Genomic DNA, 26,816 nt, shown 5'->3' on the forward strand with positions numbered 1-26,816 from the left:
AATTATTTATTATGGACTCAGATGAAATTATAGAGTTTGGCTACAGACAACACATTTCAATCGACATTGATATGAGTAATGCTTTGCACGCAATAAATTATCAGTGTAAAAATAATAACTACATCTAGTTAAGCCATAATAAAGCTTATGTATCACATTGGGAGGTAAGGAAGAATGATATATTTATAGATATGCATCATGTGATTACATATGAAAAGTATTTGATTTGGTATATGAGTACCACGCGTCGGGTCATTACTCAATATCCCGAGCAAGTTCCTTCACCTGGATATATGCAATATGAGCAACATGCTCAGCAAATTCAAAATATCACAAGTAATCAAATCTTTTTATAATTAATATATGGTAAACATCGGGTTTTATTTATTGATTTTTTAATTTAACAATAATGTTTTATTAATATAAAGTTGACTCTATGCTACGGGAGGGTGGAGAAGTTGCATCTATACTTTGTAATTTTGACGAAAAAAAAACAAATGATACATATATGCGTCCGTGTGGTTCAATGTTTGTCGCACGCATTGGATTTAAAATCTTTGGAGAGAGGTTAACTCTTGATAATGTCATAGCAGAGTACAAGCTCACTCAAGCAGTGAAGGAGCTAAATCCAGTTGTGTTATTGATGAGTCCATATCATCTAATAGACAACATAGACGTAGATAGATAGATAGATGAGTTATGTTGATATATTTTGGAATCTAAATTACTAGAATGTTGTATTATTTAAGTATTTGAGATTCATTTTCCATGTATATATGTTTTTTTTATTTACATTTCTAGGGCTATTTGTGATTTATGAAATGTGATAATTTGTTGAGTTTGGATATTGTGATTATTTGCAAGGTTTTTTAAGTATGACATAATTTTGGGTATAATTATATAGGGAAACACTGCCAAATTTTTGTTAAAATTAAAAAAAATAACTCTTTAAAATTATTAAATAATTTAAATACAGATTAACAAACTAAATAATAAATCTCATAAGAAACCTTTTTTGTTAGATTTAGATGTTGGAGAAATTTGTTTCTGGAAGGCTAAAATTTAATTGGTATCACGGTTCATAATCACGATATTTAATTAAATTTTACATTTCTAAACTGTGACATCAATTAAATATCACAATTTAGAACTGTTATATCCAAAAACATGCTATTTTACTTAAACTTTTTATTGATATAGGGGTGTTAGGTAGTATGGTAACGATTATTTTTCAAAGTGTTTTTCACTCATAAATACATAAAATTTATTTTTAATATCAATACGTTAAAATAATCTAAAAATAAATTAACAATAATTTTAAATAAAAATAAATAAATTTTCATGAAATATAATTTCAAACAACACGGTAATAATTTACAATTTCTTTTTATTTTGTATGCTAATTGGGAAATTTATCCTCATCTCTCGTAGTTCTTTGAAACAGGGGCGTGAAGAGGAGTTCAACTTCAGATGTGGTAGGGTAGGGCCCTCTTTCTTCTCTTGAACTTTCTTGACCTTGAAGTACAGCTTGCATAGTCAGCATATTCTAATGCCAGCTCATGGGAACGACAAAATTAGTCATGGTAATAAGGACAAGAATGGCTGCCTGTGTGACACGCAATCATGAGCTTCAATTTGATGGATATGTGCCGTGTCTAAAGCGGCAAAAACTTTGCGCGTGCGTATAATTGTCTTTTTAACTTTTTTTTAGTTTAGTAGAATATTCTAATTATTTTCTAGATTAAAAACTCTGAAGCTACTTAAAGAGGGTTATTTTAGTATTTTTATTTTTAAAATAAAATAAAATAAAAAATCTATTCCTAAAATTAAAAAACAAAAGATTAAGCCATGCATAGAGGAGCATTTTTAGTCTTTTCAATTTTTTTTTTGAATTCCACATCATTAAAGGCATTTTTATTAATTATTTTTTAAACAGGTAGTGCGTGTGGTGCATGAGCTAGTAACTGGAAGGCGTTGCACACTCTGGACTACACGTACGGTGCTTTCTGGTGATCAAAATTTCCCTTTTATCATGTCGATAAATGCATCATCGCATCCTCTTCTTGTGATGCGGCTAAAGACAAAGAAAAAAGTGTTTGTATCCTAGAGACCTTTATATTTTTTTTCTTATTCTCTCTCAACCCCCCCTAAGAATTTCTAGTTTGTCATTTCTCTTGCTATTTCAACTTTAATCATTGTTGTATTTTTATTTTTATTTTTATTTTTTGTTGTTAGCCTTTTATAAAAAATTTATTTGTTTTCAGTTTTATATTTCAATCCCAATTTATCATATATTATTTTTCAATTTAATCTATATTTTTTTTATTTTTTTCCTCAATCATTTTATAAAAGTTTTATTAATTTTTAATTTCATCATTCAATCCAAATTTGTGGTACATAATTTCTTACAATTTGATCATGATTCTTTTGATTTTATTTTATCATTTTGTTAATGTTATTATCTTTTCCATTTATTAAAAATTTATTGTTGCCCCCAAATTTATTTTTTATTTTAACTCTTATTTGTTTAATTACTATTTTTAATTTGAATATTTTAGTGTAATTTATTTATTTATTTTATTTCATCCTTCAACATTTTATTTCTTGAGGATTGGGCTTCGTATTTTTTTCATGTATGGTACTTCTAGTTTGATGATCATGGTCAAGGGATTGAAAAATTCATAAGATTGACATTCTTTTTTCTTTCTTTTTTTTTTTTTTTTGCTTATTTTCTTTTCCCATTTCTTCCTTTGACATTAGTTTTCTTTTTTAGAAAAAATTGTTCTATGGTTTTCTTCAAGAATTTTTCTATCGAGTTATCCTAATCTTATGAATTAGGATGCGAGTCTGACGAGTTAACCTGAATTGACTTGCCCTTTAATGCCCAAATTACATGTCTATCATGTTAGCTCTAGTTGACTCACACCGATTGTTTTGTTCTTTTTTATCTTATTTCATCATTTTTCATATTTAATTGGTTAAAAATTGAACAACATTGTTTTTCCGCTCTTGTATAAAGGTTTTTTTTTTCGCAAGTTATCGTTATCTTTATATATATATATTGTTTGTTTGTTTGCTATCGTTGCTTTTCTTTGTCTGATTAAAAAAAAAATTAGTTTTTTTTTGCTTGTTGGGACTATAACTCAGATTATTGGGTTTTTTTTTAAAAAAACAAAACACACTTGCAACACCTAAATATTTTATAAGAAAAATAGTGTGGTCTCTCGTCTAGTATATACATACACACACTAAATAAATGCTGCAGGATGGATTTTTTTCTTAAAAAAATAAATAAATGTGTTGCTAATATATTTTTTAGAAAAAAGTGATTTAATTATAAATTAAAAATATGATGTATCATGGACAACATCTTTTTTAAATATTGAAATAACAATATCTCGGATGACATCATTTGTTTTTAATAGTAAGATGGTGAAAAGCATAATTTACCGTGTCCATCCTGGTTAACTTACAATATCCGTGACTTAGGTCATCAAACTACGATAACACCATAGAAAGCAAATTGAAAAATAAATATGAAGCTTAATTCTTAAATAACTTAATATCGAATGACAAAATTGAAAAAAAAATCAATCTAAGAAGAAAAAAACAACTCAAGTTAACTCAGGTAAATCGAGTGAACTGGCAACACAAGACATGAAAACAAGATAACCTCGTGAAAATCAAATAAAAAAGAATTATGAAGTCAAATCCCCATCAAACAAAAAAGAATTATGAAGTCAAATCCTCAACCAGCACAATGCTAAAGGGGAAAAACTAGATTTTAAAAAAATGAGCCAAAAAAACGGCCCAAGTCTATCTTAACAAACCATCTAAACTTGCGATATGGATAATCAAAACGAAATAATCTCATAAAAAGAAATTTTTTAAAAAAATATAAAGCTTAATTATCAACCAACTCAATATTGAAAGACAAAATTATATATAAAAAAATCTATTTAAAAAAAAAAGACTCAAGACAACCCGGGTTAACCCATCAAACCCTTGACCCGGTTTATAAGACCATGATAACCCCGTAAAAAGGGGCAAAAAAAAATGACGAGCATCAATTCCAAATCAATCTAATGCTAAGGATGAAATTGAAAAAAAAATCAAATTAAGAAAAAAAAAAAAACCTAAGTTAACCTGAGCAAACCTTTTAAACCCACACTTGGATCATAAGATTGAGATTATCTCATGGGAGGAAAATAAAATAAAAAAACTATAAAGCTCCATTCCTAACCAGCCAAATGTTAGGGGACAAAATTTAAAAATAAGCTTGATTCTTAAAAAAATGATAAAAAAGACCTGCGTAAACTTGGGTCAAACTGAAAAACCCGAGACCTGAGTCATAAAACCGAGATTACCTCATAAAAGAAAAATGAAAAAAACAACAAAGCTTAATTTTTTTAATAATAAAATATTGAAGGATGAAATAAAAAAAATATTAGTAAATATAATTATAAAAAAATAAAAAAAAATTGATAAAAAAATACTTTAACACCTAATTTTGGTCCTGTGAGAGTGACAAGTGTGAAAATCCAGGTGAAGAAAGAGAGAGAGAGAAAAAGTTTGCTCGAGTCAAACTAGAAGCCCGGTACTAACATATGTCACATGTGATGGTAGATGACGACAATTTAAGTGAGATAACCCTAATGAAGGATGAAGGGTGGAAGGATATGTCAAAGGCTATCACATGTGCTATTTAAGTGCAACAACCCCTCTTCGGTGCAAACCGTGTTCTCAAAAAATTTAATTTTTTTTTGTTAAAATTTAATATGGTTTGTACGTTTTGGATCGTTCTGATGTGCTGATGTCAAAAATGATTTTTTAAAAATAAAAAAAATCATTGGCATGCATTTTGGTACAAAAAATTATTTGAAAAGCAACCGCTACCATACTGCCTAGCACTCTCGAATCAGTCTTTGAATTGTCATTTTTCAAATTCATACTTGAAGCTTTAATTGCTTTTGAATAAGTGAAATTAATTTTTTTTATGACCTAAACCAAGCATTGATTGAAAACTGATTTTTTTTCTCGAGACCACAAGAATCTCAAATTAACCAAATATAAAAAAGAATAAAATTAAAAAAAAATTAAGCATCTTAAAAAACAAAAAACAATATGGATTTATTATTATAATGCACAGTATTTATAAATATTATGATAGAACAAAATTTCACTACCCTTTTTTGTTTCTTTGGTCATATTTGATGAGAAAAAATAAATTTGATGCATAAGTTTGTTTTTGAAAATATCACTTTCAACAAAAAAATAAAAATATTAAAATAGTACAACATAAAAAAATAATTTAAAAAAACAGCTGAGGTCAAAGAATTGCATTGTTGGGAACAAAGTACTGTATTGGTTGTGCTGTTCCAAAAAGCACATCTGATTTTTTTAAGAAAATATACAAATTGTGTTATTGGGAACATATTTTGTTGTTCCTAACAACATAATCAAAGTGGGTTGTGTTGTTCCGAACACTGCAGCCCATACAGTTAAAAATTATTTGCGTTTTTTTTTCTATACGATCTCAAATTCAAGCCCTATGATTATTTATATGATAACCACTGGAGGTTTACATAGTCATTAATTTCAGGATCCGTGGGATTAATCGAGGTACGCGCAAGCTAGCATGGACACCCACGTTAAACTAAAAAAAAAAAAAAAACATTTACATCTTTTTCCCCATTTCTCTTGTCTCTTCTGCTAAAACATTTCCTCGTTCACATGAGTTTCTCCTACAATTTACAATCATCTCCCCTTCAATTAAATTTTTTTATGTGATTTTCTTTTTATCAAAATAGCTTGTTTATCCATTCTTTTTAATAAAAATTATTATCCACGGGCTAAGCACGGATCAAATATATATATCTATAGACTAATATGTCCTTGATAAAGGACATAAATGTTTACAGTAATTGGAGTTGAGTTTTTAAAATCTGTTTGAAAGTGTGGTATATATTGTTTTTTAAAATGTTTTTCGCTTAGAAATACATTAAAATAATAATATTTATTTATTTTTTAAAATTTATTTTTGATATCAGTGCATCAAAACGATCCAAAAAAATCAAGATGATTTTTTTTTTAATACTGAGATAACGATAAATTGAATTAATCCGAGTTTCACAGCTTGACCCGCAAAGTTGTAATATGGGTGATAGAATCCATTGACTTTAAAAGCTTTATTTTTTAAAATTATTTTTAATTAATCTACAGTATTGAGGAGTGTCAACACTGGGCAGGAGACTATTTTGTTATTTTTGACATTATAAGAATCAAACAATTAATTTCGACAAACTACAGGGACCAAGATTATAATTAACTCAAGAACTTAGCAGAAGCTCAGCCCTCTAGACAAGCACCTAGAAACAACCGAGGTTGGAAACGTAACCAGGAAAAAGAAAAAGAAAAAGAAAAAGAAAAAAACAGAGATTGTAAGCAATCGGAAAAAAAGAAAAGAAGAATCATCCTCCACATTTGTAGTATTTTTGTGCTCTCAAAATATGCAGTGTACTGGTAGTGAATTATTGGTTGTTATAACACATTAAAACAATTTAAATTTTAATAAAAAAAATTATTTGAAATTTATAAAAACACGATTCCAAACACGCTCAAAATCTTCATACAATATTGAAAATATTCCCTTTTTGTGAATTGCAAAGATTTCACATTATTCAACCATGTTTTTAAAAATAATTTTTTTTTATTTCAAATTAATTTCTTTTAGTTTCAAATTATTTTTTTGAGTTGTTTTGAATTTCAAATTAATTTTTTTATGTTGTTTTATCATTTAAGTGTCAAAACTAAATTTTAAAGATAAAAAAAATATACTTTCAAGCAAAATCACAGTTAAACCTTAATTAAAAAATAGCATAAACAAAAATCATCTAAAAGAGGTGGAAAGCTGAAAAGGGTATACATGTACATTGAGGATAACTCATTGACACTTTTTTTATAATAAAAAATAAAAAATAAAATGTGTAACAAAAGAAGAAAGTTTGAACACTAATATCTATGAACATTTTCCTCTCCTCTCTAAAGAAAGAACACAGTAAAGGTAAAAATCATCCTCTTCTGGCGATATTTTAATTTTACCAAACTTGACCGATAATTGGTTATGGCACTTCATCACAATCACACCCTCCAAACAATTTTAAATCATAACATTGATTGGAATGTCACGCTGGTTTTCGGTAACCACTCGCTGCCTTGGATGAAGGAGTCCACAGCAAATTTCCCTGCCTCGTCCACCGTAAGAGCTGGCTTGTAACCGGTCCATTTAACCCTTCCATCAACATTAGCACCAGAACCAGTGTTCTGGTACTCTGCATAGAATATGGTGGCCGGTGGATCCACACCACTGACCCATGATATCCAACCTAATGGTCTCAAGAATGACCCGATATCGGACTGCATAATGACAGTGGTGGAATAATCCTTCCAAGGCCTACCAAGGTAAGTTGGTGCTGTAACATTATCGAAAGCAGAAAACTTGCACTTCTGAATTGAAATGCCAGTGTTTTGATTAGGATCCTTCTTTCCCTGGGCTGTGATGGTGTTGAATTGGTTGGCTAAGGGTTGCCTGGGCTGAATGTTGCAATTTTGGAAGACAACCGCAGCATTGCCGAAAATGAAGTCAATGGTGCCGGTAATGTCACAGTCACGGTAGAATTGTCGATTTGAGTGAGCATAGAGCGTGTCCTGAAATGCATCAAATGCACACCGATAAAATACTGACATGTCCGAGCCGGACCTGAAGGCCACTGCCTGGTGCTTTTCTGCCCCAGCCGTGTTAATGAACTTCATATCTCTGGCAAAGAACCCCTTGCCCGCAACCGCTGGTGATCACAACAGCATACTAATTAGCACTCAATTTCCAAGGATGTAGCTTTTGAAAAAAAATCAAATATTTGAACCACTAGCTACTAAATGACCCATGACCCTATCAGAATTGACTGGTCAGCTTGGCTATTAATGCGAACCTAACAGCATCCTCCTAGAGAAGTGTATGTGCAGGCATGGAGCAAGCTTAGATTTGAATCTTTTCTTTTGGGTTTGAAGGGCCTTTTGAATCTTTTCTTTTGGGTTTGAAGGGCCTCTTTTGGGTGACAACACTAGGACAGAAAGTGAGGAATCCACGTTCTAGTGCAAGTGGTGCCGGCCAACACAACCACAGTAACAAAGCAACGGGCATCTGTCACTTGTGCTGTCGTTAAAGTTTCTTTATGCTGATATTAATGCACTTTGATTCCCTATGGCTACACTATCAATTGTTGGGTACTACCTATCTCTGACCTAAAAACTACAGCAGTCAGTTCCACTAGTGACGATACTAAAAACCACAAATAAGTCAAGTCCTAATCTATATGCATACTCGAAGGCCCGTCACTTCGTTTGGATTATGGGGAAAAAATGGGACCATCAGGAATGATGCCTATAAATCAGAAGACAGACAAGCACATGGTGGGTCCACAGAACTAATTTATTATGCTCAAAGCAACATTTACAGGGACCAGCAGAATTTAGATAAGCGTTACCCCCATCAATTCACATGGGGGAGTGGACATTCAAATCCATGTGCCCTTCCTAACCCTTTCATTAGAAGATGCCATTCTGCTGCTAGTTGCTCTATTCCTCAGCTGAACTATTCAAATGGCACAACATGGATTTGAGTTCCATTCATGTGTCTTCCAGGTTTCAAAAATTTGGGCAATGATCATGCAATGTGAAACAAAGAAAGACTCGTGGAGAAATCAAGAAAACAATTGTGAAGTTTGAGTCATGGATGCATAGATCTAAAATCATAATTGGTAAAGTAATCAAAATAGAGAAAGCAGGACTTACCGAAAGTGGGAGTAGAGAAGGTGGGTGTTCCATCAACAAAATTCAGACTTCCTGAAACAATTGTCTTGTCCTTCCCCTCACCGTAAATCATCACGTTCCACTTGCTTTTGTCCAAAATCACATTCTCCACATATACACCTTCCTTAACATGTATGATGAATTTTGATTCACTCTTCTTTGGAATTTTTCCTACCGCCTCACGTAGGGTCTCGCAGTCCCCACTACCGTCCTTCGCCACTGTGACATTCGGCGTCGGTTTAGACTCCTGAAGGAGCCTTCTATCTCCAAAACTAACCCATTGAGGAAATTCTGAAATATGGCTTCTTTCAAATCCAAGTAACCTTCTATGAATTGGGATTTTGAAATCAGACAACAAACCCAGGATTTTTGCAACAATGGCCAAACTATTGCTAACAAACTCGGTAGAGTTCTCCATTGCTGTCTTGACTTGATCAACAAGTGTCTGGTTAAAATGCTTTGTAGTGCTCAACTCTTGTAGAGCATCTAAACATGTTTCTTGGTCGGTAATTGTAGCACTGAGCCAAGTCTTCAAGTCATTCATTTTAGCTGGTGATAAAATCTGTTCACCTTCACCAATAGCCATTGATGATATGGAGTCATTCAGTCTATCTACAGCATCATCAAACACGGTTGCGCAGACTTTCAAAGCACCTTGAAGGGTTGTGTCCTTAATGCTTTGTATGAGCTTATCGGGGTAGTCTTTGAGCTTGGAGAGCTCATTCATTGCAACACGTAAAGAGAGCTTGAAAAGCACTTCTGGGTCTGTGGTGTTACCCGTTTCAAGGGCAGAGATGCTGGAGAAACATGAGGCTGGGTACTGGGTCACACTGCAAACCGCCTTCAGTGAAGTGGCTGGAGTCAACTCAGGAGGAGGAACCGGGTTGGATGATGACTTGTTGTTTCGCTTGTGCACAACAGCTCCTATAACAGCACCAATTATCACAGCTAAAAGAACAATGGAGGAGACAACGATAATGATCAGACGCTTCCGCGATTTTTTCCGGAAGGCTTGCTGCTCTGCCTCATCCACCTTACCATATCCTTTGAAGGAATTGATAGAGTCCATAAATTGCTGTCTGTGTTTTTTTTAATCTGTGGAGGGAGCGAGCTAGCTTTGCTGGGAATAATGTGAGGGCTTTGAGGGTGCGCGGCTGAGCTTTAAATCGGTGGTGTGAAAATGCGTGTGGGCTTTGTTGAATGAGAGCTGGTGGGTGGGACTTTAGTTTGGCTTGGAGCTGGTGTCTTTTTATAAAAGCAAGGGAGGCAGAGATGTATGGGAATGGGATCTCCCTGCCTTTCTTCGATGCTTCTTCGTCTTGATATTATTTATTTATAATTATTGTGAAGAAGTAAATATCATTGCCATCCTCTCTCCTAACAGAGTATAGAACGTTCCATTTATTATCAACCGAAAATAACACTATATATATATATATAAATTACTTTGAATAATAAATAATAATGTGAAATTTAATAAATAATATTTAAAATTCAATAAATAGTTTTAAATTTATTATTTAATAATAATAATAAATAGGGTTTGAATATAATAAAAACTTCATGCTTGGGAATCCATTGTAATTATTTAAGTACTTGCTATTATTTTCAGTATGTATTAATGATTTTTTATTTTCTTTCCAGCCAAGTTACTCATCGTTAATCTAGAGTGTGTTTGAGAGTAAGAAGGTGTTTGTGACAATAATAGGAGTAGTTTTTTAAAGTATTTTTTATTTAAAAATATATTAAAATAATATATTTTTTATTTTTTTAAATTTATTTTTAATATCAGTTATTAAAATAATCTAAAAATACTAAAATTTTAATTTAAAACAAGATTATTTTTTAAAAATTTCATGAAACTAAAAATTTGGGCATGTGCACGCATAAAACAACTAAAACACGATTCCGTATTTCCGTTGACACCAACGCGATAAGGGGTTCCAGCGGGGAAGCTTAAGCCAAGTCGTAATTAAAAACTGAAGGAAGATATTGCCACGTACTCAAAGAAAGTTGAAAGCAGCATCCTCCTCCATGCTCACGCGGTCTATGGAGCAGAAACAAGAGCACAAAACCAATCATTATGTTAATTGTTTTTTTTTTTAATGCCCACAGTCTAGTTCTGTAATAATAAAATCAAAACAGCTGTGTGTGCTGGGCCGGATGTTTATGAAACGGTAAGATTTTCTTAGTTTTCATTATTAATAATAATAATAATTAAATGGGTTCTTTTTTGCCATCAATTGTGAGAAATGGTCTAATTCCTTGTTCTGCAGACTTTTTCAACCAATGGGTTGCAGACAGCCTGTTAACCCTCCTCGATAAGCTAGTCCGGCCCTTTGGTTTACCTTCCTACGCGGTTTAACTCGAAGGAGGTTAGCATGGACGGCTATATGGCTAGTGCCATGGATTTATGGAGTCTTTTGTTTTTATATTAACTTACAAATTCAGCAACGAAGATTATAACTTACAAATTAAGTAACGAATGAGCAGTAAAGGTTATGAAACACTTTACACTCCTCTTGAATTTACAACTCATCATTATTAGACCAGTAAATTAAAAAAAAAAAAAAGAATGAAAGAATTCTAATTCTATAAGGTTGAATAAAATAAAAAATTCGATTGATTATTTAATATGCTATGCTTAGTGTGTGACTCGTTGGTTTTTCAAAGGTCAAAAAAAAAAAAAACAGATCAATGCATACTATGAACTAATGAATTAATAAGTATAAATATAGAATTTATAACCAACTCATCGCTTCACATTATCTGGATCTGGATTAAAAAAAGCAGTCAAAGTCAAGATAGGATCTATTGTTCATTTCATTGTAGCAATTAGATAAAAATGTGTAAATTTTGACTTATCTAGTTTAGATCATATGTTTGGGTTGGATAATGTATCAAGGTATATACATTAAATTAGATAAGATTTTTTAATTTTAAAGAATTTTAAAGTTCGGGACAGAACTCGAAACTTTTTTGTTATATTATATGTCCATAAATCAATACCTAATGGGGTTGCTAAACCTTAACACAAATTTTCTACCTAACAAAACCCTAAGGATTAATACAATAAAATAGTTTCAGAAATCCCTTGAATGGAATGTTGAAATTGAAATGTTGAGATATTATTTTAAAAAAATAATATCTTATATCAACTCGATTGTAAATTAATTTAAAAAATATATATAATTAAATGTTCTGATATTTTTTTTATACCAATTCAATGTCAGAAAGTTTTTTTAATATCATGATAACTATGTAAAAAATAAATTAAAATTAATTATTAATTTTGAATTCTTATATGGGACTAAATTTTTTAAAAAATCAATAACCAAAAAAAGGGTTAAAGTAAAAAAAAAACCATGAATTACCCGCTGTGCAAATAGGATCTCTAGAGCCTATTTGCAAATTGCTGTAGCGGTGACAATTCAAAATACAATTCAAAATACTTTTAGTTTAGAAATGCATTGAAATAAAATATTTTTATTTTTTAAAATTATTTTTAATACCAGCACATCAAAACAATTTAAAAATATAAAAAATATATTTAAAATATTTAAAAACACAATTTACACAACGTCGTCAAAAACTTCATAATTAATTGATACATTTGCAGCCTGCACAATTGATGGGGGACAGCACACAAGGCTAGACAAGCGAGCGAGCTCTACCTTAATGATCGATCGATTGACCGAGTTGGATTCGAATGGGACAGCACAACAATAGTCTCGACTCAATTTATTTTTAAATGGGATCTCTTTTTTTTCTTTTTTCTTTTTCTTTTTGCCTCGCCACATGGGGGTGACAATGAAGGGTCTCACTCCGTGTAGCCGATAATCGCGCACATAATCATTCCCAATTTCTTTCCTTTTTTTTTAAATATTTTTGGTAGGTCAATTTTAGCCTTTTTATCTTATTTTTCATCATAATTGTTCTTTTATTTGTTTTATTTATAGGAAGCCGCATGAGGCTATTAGACTACAAGTATAACATGAGGTACTTTCTTCTTGACGTGGGCCATCTTCAACTTTAATCACCTATTTAGTTAGTTAGCAATAATACTGCTTTTCTTTTAATAAATAGAAACCACCACCATTTCCCAAGCATTGAGTTTTATTTGTTTGCAAGTTACAAACCATGAGATTTATGTGGATTCATTTGAGGCAACACAATTTTTTTTTCTTTATATAATTGAAATGGGTGAAACAATGAACTAACCACCTCCAATAAATAATACTAGATTGATAATCTGCGCTATACTGCGGGTTGATATTGTTTTTAAAAAAATAAGAAAAACTCGATATTTTGGTCATTAACTTGATTATATCCGATAAAATTGATTAATTTAATAATTTGTTTAAATCAAAGGCAACAATAGAAAATGAACAATAAAAAAAAACCACCAACCAATAATTATAAAAAAATAAGTTATCAATATCATACGTGTAAAAAGAAGAAGAAAAAAACAGTTGAAACTCATTGTCACTTGACCGTGGACATCACCCATAACTAAAGCTTGTTGGTCTGGTTAAAACTCCACTGTAAAAGGATATAAGACGATGTCAAAAGAAATTGTATGGTTTACTAAGAGTATGTTTGGCAGTGTGGTAGCGGTTCCTTTTCAAATAACTTTTCGTGTCGAAATGCATGTCAATGATGCTTTTTTTATTTTTTAAAAATTATTTTGACATCAGCACATCAAAACGATCCAAAACATACAAATCATATTAAATTTTAGCAAAAAAAAATTGAATTTTTTGTTCTAAAGCAATGCCATGTAAAACCAAACTGAACAAAACTCAATGAAGTGAGTATTTGTCTATATTCAATTAATTCTATTTAATTAAAAAAAATATTTTGAGAAAATACATCTAACAAAGAACAAAACATACAAAGACCCCAGATAACCCAATCATTTAAAAAAATAATTGTTCAAAACAAAACAAAAAATCTAAGTATAAAATGAAGTTTTCTCAAAACTTTACTTGTCAACATATATAAAAAAAATTAAATATTTTTAAAAATTCCATTTATAATTTTATTCAAAATCTTCGTTCATCTTAAGTCCTCTGGGTGTAAGTTAAAATCTTTTTGACACTTGTACAAATCCCTAGAAACAAGACGATTTTTTTTTTTTTTTATCGTGAAATTGGATCCTTCCTCGAGAGTGTTTATAAGAGTTCTTAGCACTTCTCGATTAGATTAGAAGTCTTCAAGAAGTTAAATAAAAAATCATGAATAATTTAAGGTGCCGGAGATATATGTTTGTTTTGTGAGGATTGCTTCCTTTGGGCAATTCATTTCAAATAACTTTTCGTGTCAAAATGCATGTCAATGATGTTTTTTTATTTTTTAAAAATTATTTTTGACATCAGCACATCAAAACGATCCAAAACATACAAATTATATTAAATTTTAATAAAAAAAAATCAAAACTTTTAAAAACATAGCCACAGCCGCGTTTCCAAACATGCCCTTCATGGAATTGCAGTGGCAGCTCCATTCATTAATTCTTATCACAATCAGCTCCTTATTTAGCTCCTTCGGACCGGCGGTTCTTAAACAATCCACCAAAAAAAAATCAAGTCCCTGTGCTGGCGCCGTTTGCTTAGCTGCAGACCAAATAATATAATTGCACAATCATTACAGTACGTCTACGCTTTCATATTTCGCAGTCATAAAAAAATGTATTTCAATATTGAGGGCTCACCACGTATTCATGCACCTTCTTACCCAGTTGCCTTGGTAGCTTATGGAAAGAATAACAATGTTTGAATCTAATGTACTGTATATTAAATGTCCTAGGATCGTTTGGTACTGAGACATTCAACTTTTCTTAAGATAAATGTTTAAGACACAGAGCATTCTTAAAAATCTCAATTTTCCTAAATCTATGGTGTCCCAAGATATTATATTACTGTGATAAAAGAAATGAAGATCAAATTAGATAAATAAATAAATAAATGTAGCGCGAGAGATGAGATTGAAACAAAAAAAAAATCCTTTAGAAGCACTAAAATCAAAACAAATAGATATAAAAAAATTAAGGACAAACTTTAAGACAAATATAATCTGGAGAACACATCTGAATTTTTAAAGAATCGGTGTAAATACCAAGGCATAAGAGAGAGAGAGAAAAGAATAGGAGGAGGAAAAACTTTCATTGTCGCTGAACCGCCGCCAACTAGACCAAACACGCCACTCCAATAGTTACATTGGCATTTGACGCGTCGGATGAAATGACTATTGGTAGATTTTGGCCATTAGAATACACCCCCACACACCTCCAGTTTGGCGCGGGGGATAATGACACATGTGTAGCACGCCTTGATTTTTAATATTTAAATAATTTGAATTATTAAAGAGCCCCTAAAGGCAACAAAGACGAAAACACCTTACCCAGACATGTCATTTAACTGTACAAAAAATATATAAATACAAAAAACCCCTCTCGATAAGATCAATATTTTTGAGCTTTTAAAGGTATCGTCGTACTTTAACTGTGCAAATAAAATCGAATATACACAAAAGCCCCTAAACAATAGGCTTATTTTTTTTAGCTTTTAAGGGCGAAAAAATAATTAACTGTATATAAAAAACATTAAATTACTGAATTGTTCCCAGTCAATTAGCAAATGATATTTTGATCCCCTGGAAAAAAACGACTCTACCCCCGTTGACAAGGCAATTGTTTAGTGCAGTGAAAGATAAAATAGTTAATACATTGTCTGAATTCATAATGTTTCTTCTTACAAGCTATAGGAAATCACCAAGCCCTTTTTTTTTTTGTAATATTCGGCTTGGCCTAGTGGATTAACTCGGTGATCTGTTGGCTGTCATTGTATATGCATACGTGAATTACTCACACATGCTTTGCACAGTGACAGGGTAATTATTTTGCCTTAGTGACTATTGAATTTGCAAGGCGGGGAAGGGGAAGATTACGGTGAAGGAGGGCTGGTTAACCACTGGTCCCCTTTGCTTCTGTTTTTTTTTCCTATGTGTGTGTTTAATCCTTTTGGTATTCTTCTGTTCATTCATTTGTTCTCTCCTCCACCTCTCTTTTTTTTTTTTGGTTGTCGTTCGTCTTTCTTTCTATGTTCTTTTAGTCTCCCCCTTTGTGAGGCCTTTCTGTGGCTTTTATAAAGCCAGAGAAGGTCATGTGTTCATGCCTTCAGAAATGAGGCACGTTCCGTGAGGGATCGCGGGCATCGCGGTCCATGATCTGCTGGCTGTGTTTTCTATTGATCCAGTTTTCAGGATGAGGAGATAATGTTCATTGAAAATGACATTGGTTTAACCTGGAATTATTATTTTCAATTTGGCCCTGAACTTCTGACATTTAATAATTGGGTCCCTAATTTCATTAATTAAACAATTTCAAGTTCAATTAAGTCCCCAAACATCCAATTCTTCTAATTTTTGACCAAATTGACTCCCAAATTTATAATTCAATCCTTATTAGTCTCCAAACTTTTAATTTGTGTTGTCTTAACCCAATTCTCAAATAGTTTTTATTCATTTATTTTTTTTATCTTATTATTTATTTTTATTTTTTGAAAATTCAAAAATTAAGTTATGACAATTATAATTTATAAGAAATAAATTTATTATTTGACCCATACTAATATATTAGTTTTAACCATAGATAACATGTGTGTTTATAGTAAAAAGAAAACAAAAACATTATTGTCAAATTAATTACTTTTGGTTTTAAATGTAAAATCATACATTTGTTTATATTTCATATGAATTTTTTTTTTTTTTTTTTTTGATTTACGTGGGGTGTCCGGGCCAGCTTACGCGCACCACGACTATTCCCCACGGCCCACTGGACATCCTGCAAGCCCAGGAGCAGGTAAGGCACCGCGGGGGTGACAGGCGTGCACATAGAGGGTCGAACCCGGGACGGGGGCGGAACAAGTCACACTGTTGACCACAGCAGCTAGACCCTCAAGTGCTTCATATGAATTTTAAATGATGAAGAAAAAGCCATAAAAACATGTTATTAAAAAAAAAATTATATTTTCAACCCAATTCCAACATCGCATTCTTAGTATTTTTATTTCAATATTTTTATTTCAATTTGACCCTCTAACACTCTTTTTTTTTTAATTTCATCCTTTAATATTAGGTTGCTTGAGAATTAAACTTTGTAATTTTTTTTAATTTGCTTTTTGTGGAGTTATCTCAGTCTCATGACTCAGGTCACATGTTTGACAGATTAACTATGATCGATCCAATATGTTGTCATTCAATATTTTATCATATCAATATTTTTAAAAAACAAAATCATCCAATATACATTGTATTCTAAGTTCATGATTAATTTTTTTATTAAAAAACAAAGTAAGAGAGATGCAACTCAGCGCAGGCCAATGATCAGAGAACGGGATATAAAACTGGATTGCAACTGGATTACAAGCCCATGTGAGCAAGGTGTAGGCCTTAGGCCTATCAACATACCCTCATGGTAAAATTGCAGAAGCACACCATGATGGTTCATGGGCTGGAGGCAGGCACACGGATAAAAGAAAAATGTGCAGAGAAAGGGATATAAAACTTGTAGCCTTACTAGCTTATGGAAAGAATAACAATGTTTTAATCTAATGTACTGTATATTAAATGTCCTAGGATCGTTTGGTACTGAGACATTCAACTTTTCTTAAGATAAATGTTTTACACGCAGAGCATTCTTAAAAATCTCAATTTTCCTAAATCTATGGTGTACCAAGATATTATATTATTGAGATAAAAGGAATGGCAATCAAATTAGATAAATAAATAAATAAATAAAGAGAGATGGGATTGAAACAAAAAAAAATCTTTTAGAACCACTAAAACCAAAACAAATAAATATAAAAAAATTGAGGACAAATTTTAAGACAAATACAATCTGGAGAACACGTCTGAATTTTTAAAGGATCGGCATAAATACCAAGGCATAAGAAAGAGAGAAAAGAAGGGGAGGAGGAAAAACTTTTATTGTCGTTGAATCGCTGCCAACCAGACCAAACACACCACTCCAATAGTTATGCTGACACTTGACGCGTTAGATTAAATGACTGTTGGTAGATTTTGACCATTAGAATACACCCCACGCACCTCCAGTTAGGCGCGGGGGATAATAACGCATGTGTAGCACCCCTCACCTTTTAATATTGATTTTTAATATTTTAATAATTTGAATTAAGGGTGATCATTTTCGGTTCGGTTCGGTTCGGTTTTTATAAAAAAAAATAACCAAACCGAATTTAAAAAAAAAAACCGAAACCGGTTCAAACCGGCCAGTTTCGGTTCGGTTCGATTTTTTTAGGATAAAAACCGGTTCAAACCGATTTTTTCAGTTTTGGCTTGGTTTGGATCGGTTTTTTTTCCTGTTTGGCTCGGTTTTTTCCGGGTTTTTTCCGGTTTGGGTTCGGTTTGATTCGGGTTTTTCAGTTTTAGGCTTATAAAACCGAAACCGAACTGCTCGGTTTTTTTAAAATTTTAATCAGTTTTTTTTCACGGTTCGGTTTTTTTAGTTTTCTCGATTTTTTAATTTTTTTACTCATCTTTAATTTGAATTACTAAAAAGCCTCTAGGAGCAATAAAGATGAAAACACCCTTCCCGGTCAGGCTTGAATTTTTTTAAGTCAAAGTAAGACATGTCATTTAACTGTACAAAAAAATGGATAAATACAAAAAACCCATCTATGTAAGGTCAATACTTTTGAGCTTTTAAAGATATCATTGTCCTTTAACTGTGGAAATAAAATCAAATATACACAAAAACCTCTGGACAGGCTCATTTATTTAGCTTTTAAGGGCGATGAAATAATTTACTATATATAAAAAACATTAAATTATTAAATAGTCCCCGATCAATATATTTTGATCCCCTAGAAAAAAACAACTCTACCCCAACTGGTAAGGCAATTGTTTGGTGCAATGAAGGATAAAATGATTAATACATTGTCTGAATCCATAATGTTTCTTCTCACATACTATAGGAAATCACTAAGCCTTTTTTTTTTTTGTAATATTTGGTTTGGCCTAGTGGATCGACTTGGTGATCTGCCAACACAAAGACTGGCCTGAGTTGATTTTGCTTTCAAACCAAGTTCAAAGTTGATTTCGTCAAATTTAGATGACCTAACATGTTAATCCATAACTATGACAAACTCGGGTGAGACCTGATGGGTCAACTCTATGAATTTTATTAATTTATATTTAAAATGATGTCGTTTTGTTTTTTGTCTAAACGACATTGTTTCAATAAAAAAATAAAAAAAATTATTTTGGAATAAACCCTGATGAACTCGCCAACTCAAGAATTAAACTTACCAATTTATAACCTGAGACTTGAATCAAGTCAATAAGGATGTACAAGATGCGAATACATTAGTTTTCTTATCTTACATTTTATACTAGGCACATTCATATACCTTTCTTTCTACTAATACTACTACTAACAATAACTATTTTAGATAAATAATATAGAGGTATTTGCTAGGATATGAAATTTCAAAATCAATGAATTTAACCAATGCCAAAATAATTAGTATTATATGTATTTTATGCAATTGTTAGTAGATATAATATTTTATTTGATAATTATAATTTATAAGAAATAAATTTATTATTTGACCCATACTAATATATTAGTTTTAACCATAGATAACATATGTGTTTATAGTAAAAAGAAAACAAAAACATTATTGTCAAATTAATTACTTTTGGTTTTAAATGTAAAATCATACATTTGTTTATATTTCTTATGAATTTTAAATGATGAAGAAAAAGCCATAAAAACATATTATTAAAAAAATCCATTTTCAACCTAATTCCAACATCGCATTCTGAGTACAATTTACACTCCTTGCAATCAAATCCTCAAAACACATCTCCGCATGTAAATCGCTGCTTAGAAAATGGTAAGCTCTAGTTGGGTATTGTATTATATTCTTTGATAATAACTTTAGTTGGGTTATTCTAAAAAGAGAGAAAAAAAAGTTGAATTATGACCAGAATTAACCAAAGTTTCGCTAATTAAGGTGTCAGCAGGCAACTGGCAGGTTTTCACACCGGACAAGAGAAGAAAAATATAACGTGGATCTCGAAAGGGAAGTGGGCACATGGAGGGTAGAGCTAGACTTGAAATTTCAAAGACATAACCAGATAATGAAGCTTCCTTAGCTATCGTCCAGTCTGAATGACAGTGACGAGAGTTGAGAGGATACGTGCAGGTTTGGGAAATGGGAAATGGAATCATAATATAATAGCAGAATTTCCACAAAATAATGTGGCTGGCTCGTAATATCACAGGTGTAAGGAAGGAAGACTTGAAGCGATAAGGTGTCGTTTTACGAAGGCTAAAGTGATCAGAATTGTGCTCTCTGCGCGTGATTGATGATAGGCTTGAAAATTATTGCTGGGTTTAAGTTGGTTCTTTGCGACCGACGGCGGGAATGATTTAATTATTATTTTTAATGGTTTTCTTTTGAAAATATTTTAAGATAATATATTTTTTATTTTTTAAAATTTATATCAATACTATTCAAAAATATACATTAAAAGGCTGAAAAAAACACAGAATTGTTGAGCCCAATAAAAGAGTCAGCTTAACCATCACATCATGTTCCCAATTTTACGAAGAAAATCTTTTACATTATATATATATATATATATATATATATATAAAAGTTGTTCCATGCTCTAATCAACTCGACTGAGGGATGGAATATATTGATGGTCTATGTAGTTTAGATTTTGGTTTTTATTATATTTGTTACTATGTTTTGGTTTGATCATTGTTGCATTTACACTTTAATTCCTCTTGATGTATTATAAAATTTAAAGTCATTAAAAATTTATCTTATCATTAACTTTAAGATTTCAGGAAATTAGTCGATGTTTGTGTGTATGTTGGTTCAAATAATTACAGTAAAAATAAATAAATTAATAATTAAGATTATGTCGTGGATATAGTGTGGGCAGTGTTTTGACAATAATTATAATATTCGATTCAACCTATGATATTTTATAAGATATAAATCTGATTAATTTAACACTATGAAAACGAACCTCGTGAAATTTAAGCTTCGTCACTCTCTAATTTCACACGCGCACACAGTGATTGCTTGCTTTGTTTGTCTTGACCGTTGTGAGTACCATTGTCATGTGAGAGCTGTGCAAAGGAAGTAACCACTGCCTGTGGAGGAATGCATTTTTGAAATTACACAAGCAAGTATAGTAAATCATTCTAATATCCTTTGCTCTCTCTGCCCTTTTCATAATTTTCAAAGCTTTTCTTCACAATTGATGATGACGATATGCATGCACACATGTACAACGAAGCTGGGCATTAATCACTGCAGTAACTTTGATACGTGCCTGATGGCTCCGAACATCCCTATTTCAAGACAAATTGAGAAATGAGGATGATGTTTTGGTAAAGTGCATTGATAGGCGTAGAGGAAGCATCCAAGTTTTTATGGATATAGTTAAGCCTAGTTGATGGAAAAGATCATCACGAATCTTCGCACCTTGAAGCAATGATCTTTTGAGCTTAGCTGTATGCTGCCCTAGTGGTCAGCCTCCATTACAATTGGTGGAGGATATGAAATTACGAGGCGAGGAGTCAGGCTTTGAGCTTCAGTAGCAGCAGCTATCGATTGGGTTCAAATTTGATGTTGACAGAACTTGGGGTTGGTTTTGTTTTATTGGTTTCTAAATGTTTAAAAAATGACTAATTCGGTGTTTTTCGACTCGGTTCGATATATTAGATAACGCAATCATTCTGATTGGCTGCTACATCCACATTATAGATTCAGTTCTTTTTCATAAATATTTATTGAATTTTCTTACGAAAACAATTTATTTCACCATCGGATCACTGATGGATGAAGTTCCATGATCAATACTAATCAATAATAAGAATTGCTTAAACAAATCGGTCTATATATTGACAGTTCATGTCGATAATATCATTTTTCTAGAGCAAAGTGTGTGATTGGTTTCTCCGCAACAAGATGCATCTGAGAACACGTCCTCTTATTGAGTCTTGCTTCGTTAATTGAAGCCGAACCATACATGGGCTGCACAAGACACTCACTCACCAAGTCACCATTACTAACAGTACAGGTGAAATATGTATCGTGTTATACCATGAAGAACACTTATAGTTTACAAGCCAAGGGAGAAAGGGAAGGTAGTCGACCTCAACCAGCTACTGCCAGCAATGAAATTGCCAGGAGTAAATCTTTGAGCCTCCGTTGCACTTGTAATCACTCTGTATCCTTTCCAAGTTACCCTTCTAGAGGTCCCAGCACCAGCCCCCGAGTTCTGATACTCTGCATAATATAACGTGTTCAGTGCAAAACTTCCACTCCATTCGAACCACCCGGCTGGTTGTATTACATCTGTTATGGATGATTGCATGATGACAGTCCTCGAGTACTCCTTCCAGGGTCTACCAAGATACGTCGGGAAACTGCTCTTAACAGGCTGTAAATCAGAGGTGGCGCCGATCCTGCTCTTTTGAATTACAATGCCGGTGTTTTGGTTAGGGTCCGTCCGGCCTTGGGCCGTGACCATATTCTTTTGACCTGAGTTGGGACGGCGAGCATGGATGTCACAATCTTGTAAAACAACCGCAGCATTGCCAAAAATGAAGTCAACCGTGCCTGCTACGAGGCAGTTGATGAAAAATTGACGATTTGAATGGACGTAGAGGGTGTCTTGGTAGGCTAGCATGTCACAATCGTAAAACGCTGAAAGGTCAGACCCGACCCTTAGCGCCACGGCTTGGTGCTTCGAGGGACCAGCTGTGTTTTGGAAAGTTATGCCTCGGGCTAGGAATCCTTGACCCACCGCAGCTGCAATGTTACAAGGAAAAAAGGGGTTATCATCCCAGCTACAATGTTTCTCTTCTAAATATAAAAAGAGATGGAGACAAGATGGAGCACGACAGGCATATCTGATCGATTCAAATAGGAAAGTCCTACACGCTCATATGCTTCTATTAATATGATTAATGGAAAGACGCAGACGGTTAAAAGAAATTAATGTTTAACTACTTAATTATTCATCTTTATTACCGTAAATTCAATGATGTGATGTCAAAATTAGATGCTTATGGTGGATTAAAATGTTTTTTTGTTCGGAAATGTAGGAAAATAATATATTTTTTATTTTTAAAAAATTAATATTAATATATCAAACAATTTAAAAATAAAAAAATTAATTTTAAATAAAAAAATTAATCTTTTAAAAATTATGATTTTAACCGCATTTTCGATCACCTCTTAAAAAAACTTGCCGCATTTTCAACTAAATAAATTAATAAATATTAAATAAAATACACGTACATAGACAAGTTCTATCAGTCGGGGGGCACAAAACTAATTATGGGATTCAATTTCAAACCTTATCATCTAACTAGACCCACTTTAATTAATGTCTAACTCTACTAATATTTATAATTTTTTGGCATCCACAGCTACGAGAATGAATGAAGTGAAAGATAGAATCAGTTTCTAATTATTTTTGTCCGAAAATGATAATCCATGCCAGGAAAGACGTATGCATACATATTTTTAACAAAATGCAATTGCCTTGATAAAGGTCATATTGGACTGACGCCCAATAAAGACAGGTTCGACAAGAAAATGATGAAGACAGCTCGAAGCTTCAAGTAGAATGAGTTTCTATATATAGTAAAATCTTTTTCGAAAAAGAAAACAATGGTTAAAAAACATTGTTTTGTAGGTGGGTATATACTGGGATTCTAACAGCTTGATCTTCAAATTGAATGAACTCAAGTGGGCGAGACATAACGATCTCTTTCTCCATCAGGAAAATTTCTAATCGTCAAAAGGATGAAAATAAACTTCATGCGCGTTTTTGACATTAAATCATGCGATATGATGCAAAAGCAAATAAAACAATGAAGGAGATAACTTGTGATATGAAATAATTGCCGATTAGCAATCCTCTTACTCCATAAACAGACAAAATGAGTGTTTATAGCGAGTCAAGAATATTGAAGGAAACAGGTGATAAGATATGGAAGCATCACGCAAGCATTAAACAGGACCACCAAAAGGACTAGGCAAGTTATCGTATGGGGAAAAGGAAAAATCCCAAGAGCCAAGTTGCTAGGTACCTAGCTACTAGAAATTAATGAATGCACAAGCTGCTTAGCACTATTGGATAATTTAAAAAAGAGGATAGAAAATGACACTTGAGCTACAATTTGGGTTTGATTTTTATGAAGTTCTGGACATATCTACGATTGATTTGAAGTAAGGACTACTTTTCTTCTCTTTCCCTTTTTGTTTCTCTCTTTTTCTAGTGTGATTGCACAAGCATGTGCGAAGGGATCTGTGGAGATGCTTGTTTTTTTCAAAAGATAAGCTAAAGAGGTTAACTTGTAAGTTATATACAGGATTTTTTTAATAAAAGAAGAAGAGAATAATTACAAATTATACTAGGATTCCACACAAAAAGACGAGACATTTGATGAATTATGGAAAAACTAATCCTTTTGTAATTTTTTATTTTTATTTGTATAACTTTGTGGGTTTTTTTTTTTTAAAAAAAAAAACAAAAGCATATGTGAAAGTAAATGCACATGCATGCTCGCAACCAAATCTGCAGAAACAATAAAATGCTCATTCTTTTCCTAACTTTAGCAACAATGGACCCCATCGATATGGAACATTTCATCGAAAAAGATGCAATAAAAGTAAGGAAATGAATAAACAGGGAGGTAGAAAAGGTTGCTAAAGGAAGGGGGTAAGATATTGGACTCACCAACAGTAGCAGAGTTGAAGGTTGTGCTACCATCAACCACATTCCTACTTGCTGTAATGATAGTTGTTTTTCTTCCATCTCCCATAAACATTATGTTTGTCTTATCCTTTGGTACATCCACATTTTCCCTGTAAACACCTGCCTTGATACGAATTATGTACCTTTTGCTGCTTTTCTTTGGTGCTGCAGCAACTGCAGCTGATACTGTCTTGTAATTCCCACTTCCATCAGCCGCCACCACCACATCTGGAGTCACTGATGATGATTGCAACAGCCTCCTGTCTGCTACTGACATCCACTCCGGCCACTCACTTTCATTTCCTTCTTTTTCCTGCATGAGCTTCCTGTTTGTGGTCTTGAGCTCATTTGCAACGTCTGTGTCTGTCATGTTCTTGATCATTGCCAATACATTACTGCACATCTTTTCAACATGAATTTGGCCCTTCAACAAAGCTTTGCGCACCTTTTTATCTGCTTCATCATGAGAGAAACCATCCAAGCATGTTTCTTGGTTGGTTATGGCAGAGCTCAACAGGGTTTTGAGGTCATCTGCATGTTTTTTAAGAGATTTGTTGTTTGGGTAGTCATTTAGATCCACCAAAGCCTCGTGTAACTCATCAAGAGTCTCGTCAATAATCTCCAAACAATCATGGAGAGCAGTCTTTTCTCGTTTGGTGAGTTTCTTGGTGGCTATGAGCTTTTCTACGGTGAAGAAATTGTGTTGAACAGCTTTGGTAGTGAGGTTTATGGAAAGTTCAATGACATCCTTTTGGCTAGCTAAATTGCTAGTGGCTCCAGGGACAGTGGCAACAGCTGAGTAGCACAGTTCAGGATACAGAGTGGAGCTGCATGAGGATTTGAGGATGGCATGAGTACCTTCATTTTTGCTGCTCTTGTGTGAATTTACACCAGCGACAATGGCAATTATAGCGGTAACCAGTAACAAAGAAGCAAGAATAACTAAGAAGAGTTTCTTGTTTTTCTTGAAGATAGAAATGTGCTTGCCAGAATCTGATATTCCAGTCAAGCTTTGCTTATCTTGGGTCATTTTGGCTACAAGCATGGAGAAGAAAAGGGAGGGCTATGAATTTCTAGCATGGTGGTGCCTGGCCCATATATAGAGGAAAAAAGCAAGTCACATTGGGAGGGAGGATCTGTGGGAGAAAGTTTTTTATTATTATTAATACGGGTATTCAAGCGACTTTGTGTGTAATTTAAATAATTTTACAGATTTTAAAATTAATAATACGGGTATTCAAGCTAATAAATTTTGTTAAGGAGAAGTGGCGGCTTGGGTTGGGTGGTTGTATTATTTGAGTTTTTATTTTCTATTTAATTTTGATTGCATGGAATTATAAGACCCACTGAATTGGGGTTATCTCCGTTATCTTCGACGCTTCTCTCTTCTTCTTCTTCTTTTTAATTTTTGATAATTTATACATTAATTTATATGGATATTATTACAATGAATTTATTTATTATGATGATAATAAATAAAAAACCTTTGTTTAAAGTTAATAAAGTTCTCCGACATTACGCCAGTTAACATTATGATGACACAACTTGCTTATGTCTCGTATTTACTTATATAATCTTAGCTTTCACCTTTTTCTTTTGTTTAACTTTCACTTAATTAAATGATGCTTTTAATATTAAAATATAGCAATAATTTAAAAAGTATTGTTTTTTCCCTCCTTTTTAAATATTTAATATCCTGTAAACTTTGGATTCTCGATGCACTGCACGTTACAAGTGGACTGCAATGTGCACCTTGTAATAAAACTATTCCCTCGACAAGGGTTGTGGTATCGGGACGCATGTCTTTTTTGTCTTTCTATTTAACTGTTTTAAATATTGCTTTACTAGCTTACAGCTGTGCGCTGTCTTACAGGTAAGATTAGTTTTTTTAATATAACAAAAAAACATACTCTGGTTATAAAAAATTATTTAATACTTTTATTAAATTCCACGCAACGAATCAATTTTAATTTTTTTTAATTAACTTCTTTTCTTTCCTGGGTTCTAAATTAATATATATATATATATATAAAAGAGTTATGCAACATGACGCAGTCGATTTGGTTAGTTCAGAGATATCATGATTGATTGTTAAAACATTATTAGAATAAAATTAAAAAAAATACTAA

The 26,816-nt window shown here is 32.5% G+C and overlaps 2 protein-coding genes across 2 annotated transcripts; both read right to left on the minus strand.

Annotated features, from left to right (window-relative positions):
* Window positions 1–6,932: 6,932 nt before the first annotated feature.
* Window positions 6,933–10,123, minus strand: LOC7471605 (pectinesterase 3). The gene is made up of 2 exons (XM_002304220.4): window positions 8,851–10,123; window positions 6,933–7,844 (listed from the first exon to the last, which is right to left on the minus strand). Exons 1-2 carry the CDS (start codon window positions 9,935–9,937, stop codon window positions 7,165–7,167), a joined length of 1,767 nt encoding a protein of 588 aa, XP_002304256.1. The 5' UTR covers window positions 9,938–10,123; the 3' UTR covers window positions 6,933–7,164.
* Window positions 10,124–21,889: 11,766 nt separating this feature from the next.
* On the minus strand, window positions 21,890–25,810 carry LOC7471606 (pectinesterase). The gene is made up of 2 exons (XM_002304221.4): window positions 24,670–25,810; window positions 21,890–22,730 (listed from the first exon to the last, which is right to left on the minus strand). Exons 1-2 carry the CDS (start codon window positions 25,730–25,732, stop codon window positions 22,039–22,041), a joined length of 1,755 nt encoding a protein of 584 aa, XP_002304257.2. The 5' UTR covers window positions 25,733–25,810; the 3' UTR covers window positions 21,890–22,038.
* Window positions 25,811–26,816: the final 1,006 nt, after the last annotated feature.

This window comes from Populus trichocarpa, chromosome 3, assembly GCF_000002775.5.
Source record: "Populus trichocarpa isolate Nisqually-1 chromosome 3, P.trichocarpa_v4.1, whole genome shotgun sequence".
Taxonomy (NCBI): Eukaryota; Viridiplantae; Streptophyta; class Magnoliopsida; order Malpighiales; family Salicaceae; genus Populus; species Populus trichocarpa.